The sequence below is a fragment of the Podarcis tiliguerta genome (assembly GCF_965153285.1).
Source record: "Podarcis tiliguerta genome assembly, chromosome: 16".
NCBI lineage: Eukaryota > Metazoa > Chordata > Lepidosauria > Squamata > Lacertidae > Podarcis > Podarcis tiliguerta.
In genome coordinates, this window is record NC_139549.1 from 11,054,150 (window position 1) to 11,067,513 (window position 13,364).

At 41.6% G+C, this 13,364-nt stretch overlaps 1 protein-coding gene across 3 annotated transcripts in view; it reads left to right on the plus strand.

The window, feature by feature from the left end:
• PACS1 (phosphofurin acidic cluster sorting protein 1) overlaps positions 1 to 13,364 on the plus strand; it is an 80,269-nt gene that overhangs the window by 30,953 nt on the left and 35,952 nt on the right. For 2 of the 3 annotated variants that reach the window (XM_083418479.1, XM_083418480.1), the window contains exons 2-9: positions 850 to 937; positions 1,487 to 1,576; positions 4,200 to 4,325; positions 5,134 to 5,278; positions 9,465 to 9,556; positions 10,870 to 10,950; positions 12,024 to 12,083; positions 12,874 to 13,034. In XM_083418479.1, the coding sequence (XP_083274605.1) occupies positions 850 to 937; positions 1,487 to 1,576; positions 4,200 to 4,325; positions 5,134 to 5,278; positions 9,465 to 9,556; positions 10,870 to 10,950; positions 12,024 to 12,083; positions 12,874 to 13,034 (843 nt within the window). The remainder of the gene's footprint in view (positions 1 to 849; positions 938 to 1,486; positions 1,577 to 4,199; positions 4,326 to 5,133; positions 5,279 to 9,464; positions 9,557 to 10,869; positions 10,951 to 12,023; positions 12,084 to 12,873; positions 13,035 to 13,364) is intronic. The other variant, XM_083418481.1, reaches the window with a different exon arrangement.

The following is a 13,364-nucleotide window of genomic DNA, read 5'->3' on the forward strand; positions in this document are numbered from 1 at the left end:
TCCTTCTGTGTTGTGTGAGGTTGCATTTTAGACTCTCAAATTTGACCTCCACTTTCCCTGTAGTCATCTGGGTCCTGAAGTAGCCACATGCAAATAACTTGATTAATTATCAATACTTTATGCGCAATACATCCAAACTAAATGTTGTACCATATTTTAAACCTAGTATTACCATTTCAGAACCTCTAGGGTTAAGCAAGCGAGAAAGTTCTAAACAGACAAAAGGCTTATTATTGTAGAAATGTCAATAGTGCAACAAGAGCTTATCCTTTATATAACATTTCCAGCATGAATTCTTAGCTTCTGCTTACATTATCATATTAACTTTATAATCTTGACAAAATGGAAAGCTTTCTAGTACACATAGAAAGAGATGTGCATGTATGTGTTGAAAAAATGAAATGAAAAGGACTCATCCTCCTGGCAGGTGCCACTTGGAAATCTGTTTTCTGTGCCTCTTGGCATACTTGAAGCTAACAGTCTGTCTCACTCAAGTTTCAATCTGAGCCAAATGGATTCAGATTGCCTACATATGGAGAATTCATGGTAGGTAAAGGACAAAGTTTGTATCATTGCCCTGCCTCTTAAGCTGCCTTGTGTTCTGGAAGGCTGGAAGAGTATGCTGTTCTTGATCATTTTCTTGGTAGAAATATACAGTAAAATACTGATTTCAACAGCCTTGTTTGGGGAGCTGGAAGTGGAGAGGAGAGACTGTTCCAGCTGCTTTATAGTTCAAGAAAGGGTAAACCTTGTGTCCTTTCACAATGGGCAAATGTATTTATGTAAAAGTTTTTGTTTCAGGAATCCCTGATCTATAATCTATGTTTTTTATTTCATTTTACTTGACAGATTGTTCAGCTTGACCTTGAAAAAGCTAATCATGCTGAAAGAGATGGACAAAGATCTAAATTCTGTGGTGATTGCAGTGAAACTGCAGGTACGTGTAATAAGGGAGCAAGGAATTTTTCAAGCTGTATATTGGCCATAGCAATTGCAAGGCTTGCCAACTGTGTATAGCTCTGGAGAGACCCAGTTCCCTTTCTCCTGCTCTTGGGGTTTCCATTTTCCTGTGGAATGGGCAAAATGTCTGGCTTGGAGCATTGGACTCTCTAATTCATTATGTGGAACTTCATGTTCAGATTTAACCTACTGTGCCTATCCTAGCATCCTAGCCCTGTATACCTAAAGGAGCATCTCCACCCCCATCATTCAGCTCAGACACTGAGATCTAGCTCTGAGGGCCTTCTGGCGGGCCTCTCACTGCAAGAAGTGGAGTCACAGGGAACCAAGCAGAGGGCCTCTTTCCCCACCCTGAGGAATGCCTGAAAATGGCTCTGAAAATGGACCAATTCCCTGGATTGATTAAAAATTAGTACATATTAGTGTTCTTTTACCAGTTTCTTCAGTATGTTGTTTGGGGCTCAAGTACCCCCATGTTGAAGACTAAAAACAATGATGCATGCCTCTTGTTCTGTGCGGGTTGCAGGGTTCAAAGAGGATTCTGAGGTCCAACGAGATTGTCTTACCTGTCAGTGGACTTGTGGAAACGGAGCTTCAGTTGACTTTCTCCTTGCAGGTAAATACAGTTTAACTAAATCAATGGGTGTGCATAGAGGGGAGGGGTCTGGGGGTAGGAGGGGATAGAAGACCCTTTCTCCATAAACTTCATCAACATACCTTAGGATCTTTCTCTAAAACAAACTAAAGAAAATCCCCACTGATGAGGTCAACACAGTCCATGCATGGAAGGGAAAAGTAAGCAAACTATCCCCATCCCCAATGACCCCCCTGGCCTATCGCCCACTATTCCAACCCAGAGCACAAAACCTCCAGAAAGAAACCTGGCAAGCCAAAGGCTTACACTGTCTTAAAAGACTTCTACAAAAACAAAAAACCAATACCAACACAAGAAGTACAAGACAAACTAGGGGACACCCAAATACCTTGGCTAACATACCACCAACTACATGCCACCTTAAACAACCCAGCAGTAAAATCAGCAGCCACTAGGCCCCTGACCACCTTCAAAAACCTTCTCCTGACAGCGGAGGGACATGACAAAGGGATGGTGTCCACAATATACAAAATACTGCTCCAAAATCCCACAACCCCCCTTGACACAATCAAACAACAATGGGAGCATGACATAGGCTATGAAATCAACCCCACCCAAAGGACTAGAATGTGGTCTAAACCTCCATTTAAATCCATCTCAGCCAGAAGAAGGGAACTCATTGTGAAATTCATCTACAAGTGGTACTTAACACCACAGAAACTGGCGCTGATACCCCCAGGAACCTCACTAAGATGTTGGAGAGGCTGCACCTCCACAGGCACATACCTCCACATGTGATGGAAATGCCCCCAAATCCAAGCCTTCTGGACAGCAGTCCTACAAGATATATGCAAAATAACTAAACAGGTATTAGAACCCACCCCAGAACTGGCCTTACTGAACATTTTCCAAGATCATAATGACCACTCACATTATACAGTGGTACCTCGGGTTACATACATACAACCACACTCTGCCCCCCAATACCTCTCACTACCAAGGAAATGTGATAAACAAATAGAAAGAGAACCTACCCAGTTGATGCTGACACAAAACGCCACATGTATACTATATAAAAGAATATAAGCCTCACCACCCCACCTCTCCTCACTCTTCTTCCCCAACCTTATACTGTACTCAACACTAATGTCTCACAACAAATGTAACTGATTTGTTAGAAAGACTGTACAACCTGAAAAAAGCGAGAAGACATGTATGTTTGGGAACCAATAAAATATTTTTTAAAAAAACTTTTTAAAACATACCTTAGCATCTAATCCTTAGTCTTTAAGGTGCCACAAAACTTCTGTTGTTTTTAATGTAATAGGTTTAACATGGCTACTCCTTTGGAAATAGCATAGTGTTAGCGTGCTTCAGATTTTCTAAACAAGAAGTTTAATAACTGTACAGTGGTTTGGGGATATTTGAAGAGAGATTGCTGTGAAATTTCAAATCTTGTTACACCCACACTTTCATATTCCTAGGAAGCAATGTCACACTCTTCCTGCTGTGTGCCTAGCATGATAGCTTTTCAGATTGAGAATGTGAGGCTTATGCAATGTGTCAAAGATAGCTTTCCAGTGGATTTCTCTTCTGTGCTCCTTTTCTTCAGGGAAAATGCTCAACTTCCTTTTCTCGCTTTCATGCTACATAAATAGCCGTTTCTCAGCACATGGAGTTAAAAAGCATTGGACCTGTAGAGAACTGTAAAATGTATGCAATCTGTATTAAACTGTTCAGCTTCACTGCTGTTTACGGAGTGAATTACATTCTTAAAGCATCTGAAGTGTTTATCTAAGATGGGACAGAAAGGATTTATATGTTATCCTCTTCTTCTTGCTAGTAAAATCCAGTGCAATCACAAAGCCAGGAGGTGATGAATCTGGGTGTTTGGGGGATGGTGATGTGCAATTTGTTTTAACGAGTTTTCTTCCAGAATAGTTCAGACATTACCTCTTCCTGAACCAGCTGTCTTGCATGGGGAAGTAAGCTTTTGACTTGCACAGTTGTTGGATCCATTTTTAGACCATGTCCTTTATACTGAAGTGGCAACCATTTTTGGAACGTCATTCCTGACTCTAAGAAATGGCAAGCAACTATACAATGGGACATTTCCTCACTTTAAAATCCTTTTGAAGGCGTGAATTGAATGGAATATATTGATTGGGCCATTTGAAACGGTTTCCTAATCATCTGGAGAGTATTTTAGCTAATAAAGATTATGAGTTTGGGGAAAGATACGTGGGGCCAGCTGGCTGATAGTACTGCTTTGAAGCTTACTGTGTTGACCATCTTGATATTCTGTCAATATAATAGCATTTATAGAGAAACCAGAGATTGGAACTGAGGGAAGTCGGGGGTGGGTGGGGAGGGTGGGTTGTTTTATGGGAGGGGAAATGGGGGAGAAATTAAGGATGATATGATTTAAGATAGTATGTTTTGTTTAAATTCCTAATAATTTTTTTTAAGATATGCTGTTAATAGCTACAGATTAGTATTGAGTGATCTATAACCTGAAGACTTGTAATTCTTGTACTAAGTTGGTTCAAGAAAACATAACACTCAGCCTGATCTCCTTCTTACTGCTGTACATGTTTGGTCTGCAACTTATTTACATGCCATTTCCTTTGGGTTCCTCTTGCAGTACCCCCACTTCCTGAAGCGAGATGCCAACAAGCTGCAGATCATGTTGCAGCGAAGGAAACGGTACAAAAACAGGACCATTTTGGGCTACAAAACTCTAGCTGTTGGCCTTATTAACATGGCTGAGGTAAGGGAAGTTGTGAGAACTGGTTTTCTTGAGAAAAATAATAGATGTTGATTATACCTCCTAGTTGGATAATGTTTCTAGGGAAAGCGCACTACATTGTGAAGTGTTAAAAAGTGAGCACCACCACCACCACTACAGTGTGAGAATTGATTTGGGGAAGTGCAAGCTTGGACCGTGAGGTTTTGCATGCAGGAAGGTCCCAGGTTCAATCCTCAGCATCTCTGGGTAGAGCTGGGAGGCACTTCTGTCTGAAATCACTATTAATTAGTGTAGACAGTACTGAGCTAAACTGACCAAGTAGCCTGACTTGGTGTAAGGCAGCTTCCTATATTCTTATATATTTCCCTCCACAAAAGTTGTGGCACTATAAACAGATATTTGGAGAAGCAAAGAGAGGTAACTTTGTTTCATGGTGTTTGGGTAGGAATACAAAAGGTTTCAGCAAATTAAGTTCAGTCGCTAGCAATGCTGTGCCAAGTGTAGGTTGGAGACATTTGCATCCATAGCACTGCCTATCTTCTACTTTCCATCGTCACTATTTTGTATGTTTAGCCCCCTTTACAAGAATGAGCTTTCCCAGTTGGTTGAGTTTTTTGTCTTAGGCTCACATTGGTGTGTGCTTCACGTTCCTTGCTATAACAATCTCTTTTCCTTAGTAGATGGACTTACATAATTGCCTGCTGTGCGTTTTAGTTTTGCAATTTTCAGGAAACATAATAAGATCATCTAGCCATTTTGCTATTGCTGTTTTCTCTGTATTTAAGCTTTCTGGCTGCATTCCTGAAATTGTACTGTTTTTCTTCTCCAGGTTATGCAGCATCCAAGCGAAGGAGCCCTGGTGCTGGGACTCCACAGTAACGTGAAAGATGTTTCTGTCCCTGTTGCTGAAATTAAAATCTATTCCTTGTCCAGCCAACCAATAGACCATGAAGGACTAAAATCAAAATTATCTGGTAAGAATGTTTGTAATGGTTGTACTTTCTGAATTTTGAGCAGTCCCAGTAGTTGACATGTATTAATGCAGGACACAGTCCTCAAACAGTTGTCAAAATTTCATTTCATTTCTTTCACTTTTAATTTGTATACTACCATTCTATATAATTTAATTTCTATACCACCCTTCACCCGAGGATCATGGAGCAGTTTACAATATAAAAACACCATGGGAAACTCCAGGTCTTAGATGCAGGAAGGTTCTCTGTCCAGATTTCTACCCCTGTATCTTGCTTTCTGCTTCTGATTTCCTGGTGCTGTTGCTCTGCTTCCCTTGGATATTTGTATTGAACCAAGAGTGAGCAACCATTTTTCCATGACCATCTTACCAACCTTTTCTCAATAGAAGCAAACCAAAACATATCTGAAGTATTGGGACTGAAATCTGATTCATCATTTTTTCACAAGTAATTTGTTGTATCCTGCATCTGAGTGTGCACCTTTGGTTTCTACAGCACCCAAATGTTTAGGGTGCCTTTTGTGGTGGAGCAGGAGAAGGGGATGGGACACATAAAGTATCTGTTATTACAGAGGACTCACAATATTCTCTACCAGCTGCAATTCCCACAGTTCCTTGTGGTGGGGAGGGAGACCATGCCTATTAAACTACTTTAGGTTGGGAGTGATAAATGTGGCCCAAATGAAATTCTAAATCTGTGACTTTCCAAAATACAGTTGGCCCATGTGCAGTGTTATATAGCTGCTATGCCAGTCAAAGCTGCATTCTGCTCTGTTGGTTTTCCTGTCTTGTCTTGTGCTGATTGGCTAAGCCATAGCTCAGTGGCTAAGGGCTGCCTTTGCATGCAGAAAATCTTAGATTGAATCTATGGCATCGCCAGTTGAAAAGACATCTGGTAGCAGGACTAGGGAAAGCCTGTGGCTGAGATCTTAGTGATTTGCTGCCAGTTAGTGGGCTGCCAATCAGAGTGAGCAGCACTGGGCTGACTTGGTTATAAGTCAACTTCGTATGTTCTCCATTGCATACATGTATCCATGCAAAGTCCATACAAAGCAGAGGAGATCTTGTGCTGGATTCCCTGCTGTGGTTGAAATTGTCCTAGTGCCAATAATATGGATGCTTGAGGCACAGTGAAAGCAAAGGAGTGCTTGTAGCAGCAGGCTTACAGCTGGTGCTTGGCAGCCTGTGGTGTGCTCAGTTGTTAGTCTTAAAGTGTGCAATTTTTCAGGAGAGCAATCCCAATGCTTTTTGGATCTAGTACAGTAATGTCCACTCTTGCTGTGTCTTGTTTTGACAATCCAACCTAATTCCTTCAAACACTGCTATATTTAGCCTTCTGTCTTGGATTTTTCTGCTTTATGCTACTCCCTCCTGGATGGCTGCCTAGGCAATAAATCTGGTTGCTAAGGAAACTGATGGAGATGTAGACTCTGTGCTGGATTTATTCTGATATTTGGGTTTATTACCAGCAATGTTGTGAGTGACCGGATGCGAGGGAAAGCTGGGAACTGAGATGAAGTCATTACACTAGGCTCCAGTGTTATTAGTGCCTTTATCTGAGAATAATGGAAATGGGTTCACTTAGTTGCATAGTGTCAGAATTTTAATCTAAAAATGATCTTATACTCTTTATAGTGGAGAAAGACGCAAGATACAGTAAACTAATATCCACTGTTAAATGGATATAATAAATGGGGACAGCTTTTTAAAAATTACATTTGTGTATTGTTCTTGAGGGTGGCATGCCTGTGTGTCTTTGGTGGTGGTGAGGTACCAGATTGGCCTGAATATAAGCCGCACTTTCCCCCAAAATTCTGAACATGAAAAGTTAAAGTGCGGCTTTTATTTGCGACCTTACGGTATGCAGCCAGGAGCACAGGGCAAACAGTGGCAGGAGCGTGGTGAAGTGGTGCCTGCCCCGCGCGTAGTCCCCCATCCTCTCCCCCAAGGCTGGGAAGGGAGACAGTGAGGAAGGGGAAAGGCAATGCTTCCCCCCCCCCCCCAGCACGCAGCCAGGAGCAGCAAGAAATGGAGCGGCTTATACTCAGGCATTTTTTTCTTTTTTCCTCCCCCCCCCCCTCCAATTTTAAAGGTGCGACTTATATTTGGGTGTGGCTTATATTCGGGCCAATATGGTATTATGATATTTACCCTTGCAACCAATTTGTGAGTTAGGCTAATTAGAGAATGAGTAAGTGATTGGCCCAAGGTTTCCCCAGTGGGCTACTTGGCTGAGTAAGGATTTGAACCCAGATCTCTGCAAACCCAGCCCAGTATTCTTTCTATTCCATATAGGCCATCTTCAGTGAGAATGATGCTGATGGGGTTGGATTTGGGCACAATTGTCCTTTTAGTCTGCATTTGTGAGACTTAAAGCCTGTCATTCAAATACTGTTCACTAATCAGGATTCAAGCTTGGTTAAATGCAACCCCTACTGCCAGACTTGGGGATAGACTTTGGTGACTTAGGTCTGAGTTGAAGGGGCAGCAGTCAAGCAGATTCAAAGTCCTGCTTTAAGTCCATGTGTTAGATGGTATCCCACTAAGGCCAGCATAATATACTTACATTTCCTAATCCCTACTGAATGTAGCAGATGAGCAAGTTCAAATTGTAAAGCTCATTCAGATAGCTGAAGTCACTTCAGTGGCACATGGATGCACTGAAAAGAGAGGGGGATCTGCTTTTGTCAGGCTTACCATAAATGCAGATTTCATTTGTGAAATGTCTGCCTAAATAGTGACTCTAGGCTACATTTATAGTCTCTTTAATTACTTCCCCTAAATAGCTGGGCAATGTTTGCTGTTGGTGACTATGTATTAGGCTTGATGGAGCATTTGGCTGATTGGAGAGGGCAGTTGTGAATCTTGAATTGTGCTGTTTTGCTGGTAAGCCCCATCCTCAAGAATGAATGAGTAGCTGTCAGTGTGAATGAGAAATATCAAGTTTGAGGTCACCCAGGGGGGCTATGCAGATGCAATGATTTTCATAGCTACTTATGCTGTCTGGTTTGACTTGAATTGACCCTTTGGATGAATATTTAAATGCAGATCCCTCTGGTTGCTTTATTTCCCTGATATGATACAGAAATATCATGTTCTTCAGTTATGATTCAAAAGGCTCATATTGGCTTGATTTGAAGGACACAGTAAGCCATAGTAGGAAACAAGCTAAGGCTTCCTGTCAACAAGCAGCATGCTAGTGCAAACTCCTCAGTTATCCCCATTTTGCGCTGCCCCGCCTGGAGCTGAAAAACAAATGATAGAGCAACTGGCTTAGTGTTACATGTGGCCAGTCCTCATCGTTCATATTTTCTCTAAACAAACCATGAGTTGAAGCTGCTTGTTTGTGGTGTTCCTAACTATGGCTTACTGTCAAGTACTAATGGGGCAATTTTATTTATTACTGGCTCACCTAATGTGTTTGTTGTATTTCTGGGACTCTGTGAATGCTAAAATTGTTGGCATTCCTGCCAGTTCAAAAATTAAGATCCAATCTAGTCTGCACAAGCAGTCAAGTGAGGTGATAGGATCCTGAAGTAACAAGGGTAGATTGTTTGCTTAATTTGGAGAGCATAAAGGGGGGGGCATTCTCTCACCTGCTATCTGAGTTGATAACAAACAGTGCCCTCCTCCCTGCAAGTGGAAAAACAAAACTAGTAGAGAGAGATTCATCCAGCTCACTCCCTGTTTAGTTAGTTTTCTATTTGTTTTATGCTCTCTGCCTTGGGAGGACTTTGCACAGAAAGGCAGCATGCACATATTGAAATAAACTTGTTAAGTACTTGGATTTTTTTTATATGAGAAGAATTTTTAAAAAGGGATATATCTCACCTGCACCCTGAAGTGGTCCACCTCGGGACTCTACCACTTTATTGTGCTATATTCAGGAAACACTTTACTAATCCACCAAGAGACTCCTAGAACTGATTTTCATGACATGTATAATCAGTAAGACAAGACGACCAATGAAAAGTGGGAGGAAGTTACATATTCTGATGGCGCACAACATGCTGGCCACTCAACAACCAGCTGCCTTCTTGCTTTACATTCTGCTGAATTTGCATGACCTTTGTCCCTTGAACCTTCACACTGGGGCAGCCTTGACTCCAGTTTGCGTATGAAAATATATTCAGTTTATTTGCAAGTTTGGCAAGTTGGCATTTCTTAACTCTCAAACTATCCTCCAGATCGCTCTCCTGACATTGACAACTATTCAGAGGAGGAAGAGGAGAGCTTCTCTTCTGAACAGGAGGGGAGTGATGACCCCCTACATGGACAGGTAAGCTTCTCTTTTCACCTAGTCAGTCCCTTCTGTGAGGGCATGTTGAGAATGGATTGCTCAGCAGACTCCTAAAGGAACTTGGGAACTCTGACACCTGTTCACAGATGATTGCATCATAGTTCCTGTGTACTACTTCCCTCTCCAGTATCCCTTATTGCATTAGATTCATTTTAACCTTTTCTAGTTGTTTATTAAAGCTGAGTTGGAAACTCGAGGAGGAGCCAGGTGAAACCTCTAAAAATAGTTGCTCACCAAATCCTGATGTAAGCTGATTAGAAAGAACAAAGTGTAGCAGAAAAGAGTTCATGGGAGTTGGCTGTATGGCACTTAAAAAAAGAAAGTGAGTCTTCCAACCAAAATTATACAAATACCACATGGACACAAAAACCAGATTAGCATAATAACACAAATAATTAAAACAGCAACAACAAGCAGTTAACCACTGCTGTATCATTCACTACAAATCTCTAACAAAGTAGTTTCACTTATGCAGTATACAAAGAATACAAAATTATATGTTATTTTGATTCCTTTGGCGTCGTTTGCAATATAAAAAAATTCAATGTGGCTTTACTGCACTCCCAACAATGAGTATCAAATTATATATTCCTGAACCTTATTCACTTAATAGATAACAAAAGTGATTAATTTTTCAGCCAATTTATCATAATGCTGTCTGCCTTCTCTCTTGATGGTTTGGTTGACCATACAAACTATGCCCCATGCTTTATTTAACCAACCAATATTGGAAGCCAGGAATTCTTCAAATTATAAGCAAATGTCATATGAGCAGCATTCAGCAAAGGAAGAACCGTCTCTTGTTGTTTGTTAAAGTTGAATCTTTAACATAACCCAGCAGGAGGGATTAATGGATCCACCGATAAAGAACAGCTTGTTACATTCCCCCCCCCCCTGTTACTACATCAAGCCAAAAGTGGGACAAGACCATGGCGTTTCTAATACTGAAGGCCGACTCAAAGTGTCATAGATCTGAGGAGGTTAACTAAAAGACAAAAGAAGCAAACCTGTTGCCAGTTCATATCCAGAATAGGAATGGCTGAGAATAAGATACGTAGGCTTCCTAAGTAGCTTTGGCCAGTCTTGGCCATCTTGGAATTTTCATGTCTGGCTGTGTACATGAGGTAGAACTACACAGGTCATTCGAAGCCAGATCAAAATACCAAGTCTGGTATCCCTAACATTTCATGGGCAAAGAATGAGATTTTGTCCTGCTTTGGAGGACCTTGTTCATAACTATGTGGCTGGGTGTTCTTTGTGTTCTGAAGTGGTTTCTCCCCCACACCTCCTAGGATTTGTTTTATGAAGAGGAGGACCTTAGGAAGGTGAAAAAGACTAGGAGGAAACTGACCTCAGCTTCTGCAATTACTCGGGTGAGTAGCACTGCAAGCGGACTTGTCAGGTGAGGAGTTTGGGGCCTGCCTCTTCTTCCCCCCCCCCCCATCTTCCAGTCCATCCTGCATCTGTCTGCTTGGTAATCCCAAGAGACCAGGCATAGGTGAGACCCACTATGTGGGTGTAACACACTGAGGTGAAGATGCTTCATAGCCTCAAGAAGAGCAAATGTTTACCTCCTGTATTGTGTGGCCACAATGTGCCAAGTATTAAACTTCTGTTGGTTTGTGTGTGATTAGAAGCTGTATTAAAAAGGAGTCTCCCATGCTGGTACTCAGCCATACCTGCCAAATTGACTGTTAACCAGATTTGTTTTAGTACCAAGATACAGAATGAGTAGCTGACCTTTGATGTTGAGTTTCGATACTCTACCAAAAAGAATCTGTGAGCTTTTTTCAAGCAGAGCGTAATGAGAACAACCATTAGTTGACCACCACATTCCCACACTTCAGGGGGTAGCAACAGAGTTTCCAGGCAGTCTTGACCTGCTTTTTAATAAATTAAGCACTTATAAGACCTTCCCTCCCCCGCCCCTTTGTATGCATTGCTCCTTAATGCTTAGCTTTGAAGATGAGTCTTTGAGAACTAACTTTCTGAGCTACCTTCATGAAATATGTACGCTTTAAAGCTGAACTGTTGAGAGCTGCATTCTTATCAGGTTTGCAAGCTAAGCAGTGTTGCTCTGGACCAGTTACTGGAAGAAGAGTTTGAGTAATGCAGAGGTTCTGCAGAGGTGTTTTTTTTCTGGCATTGTGCTGCAGAGCTACTATTTCCCCCTCCCATTTGGTGTAGGTTTATGGACTTGTTGAACACACTGTGGTACTTGGGTTCAGCTATATATGGCGTGGTGTTCTGACAAATCTGCTACCATCATGTGCTGTGGTTGGGATGCTAAATTGTGGGGAGAATTGCCTTAGGATTTTCAGTGTGTGTTTCACTCTCCCAGCCTCAGTACTCATCATGCACTGTGTCTCAAGAACTCTGCTTGTGCCTGTCCTAGTCAATTGATAGGTGGCCTTTCTAATAAGTAAATGGTACCTCTTTTTCACAGCAGCCAAATATTAAGCAGAAGTTTGTGGCTTTACTGAAGCGGTTCAAGGTATCGGATGAGGTAGGTATGACAACATTTATGGTCTAGATTCCTGTATGTGTGGTTCCTGGTTATTTTACAAAAAAACGTGGTAATAAGTGTGTATTCCATGATGACAATTTCCACATGAAATGTAGCTGGTAATGTTTGGTTTAAAGAGAAGGGCTGAAGTTCACTGGTAGAGCATCCTTTGCATGGAAATGATCCCAGTTTCAATCCTTGGCATCTGGTAAGGCTGAGAAAAGACCCCTGAAGCTAGTCAGTGTAGACAATACTGGCTAGATGGATTACTTTGGAAATATAAGGCAGCTTCCAAAGTTCCTAAGCAGTTTTATGAGGGTAGTTTTGGGATTATTGGTATGGCCTGGAGAAAACAGGAGGAACCCTGCTTACATCACAGTAGCAGGAGCTCCTTTTACCTCTGGAAAGTATGGCTCAGGTGTCTGCATGCGTGGGTACAATCAGAAGATGATTTGCCTTGCTGTTTTTGTCTTGTATTTTCATTATAAGATGTGTCTGTCGCTTATCTATTTAAGAATACAAATCAATATAGTTTTGTTTGTGTGATCTGAAGGAAGACACAAGATTTGCTAATAGTTTTCAGGTGAAACTGTTTGGCTGATCCTTGCTTGGCAATGCCCCAGTTTCAAATACCACACATTTGTATCACTATGCAGAAAGAAGATACAGCATAGAACTTAACAGAAAGTTGCCCCTCTGAGAAGCAAATAATTCTGGGCCTGACTTAAAGAATAGGAAGCAGTGTATTTGGAACATAGGAGCATCCTGGTAACTATGTCATTTTTAACAGGTCGGCTTTGGACTGGAACATGTCTCCAGGGAGCAGATTCGGGAGGTAGAAGAGGATCTGGATGAGCTCTACGATAGCTTGGAGATGTACAACCCCAGTGACAGTGGCCCTGAGATGGAAGATACAGAGAGCATCCTCAGCACACCAAAGCCAAAACTCAAGTAAGTGTGACTGGATAAGTTGGACACCTGTGTGTGTGTGTGTGAGAGAGAGAGAGAGAGAGAGAGAGAAAGAGAGTTGGGAACCAAGATTCCTGTGCGAGATATAAAATTGCTGATACGCTGTTCTTCCACAAAACTCTGAAGCCTGAGTGACTATGCTTAAGTTTTGTTTTCTTTCAACATCAAAAAGATTTCTATTTTTGACTGAATGAGGCGACAGAATGCATCACTATGCATAAAGATGATACAGGGTTGCTGTCAGCTGTTAAACTTTTAGGGCTCTTTAACCAGATATCATCCCTTGGGAAAGTGTTGTCTGACTTGTATGGT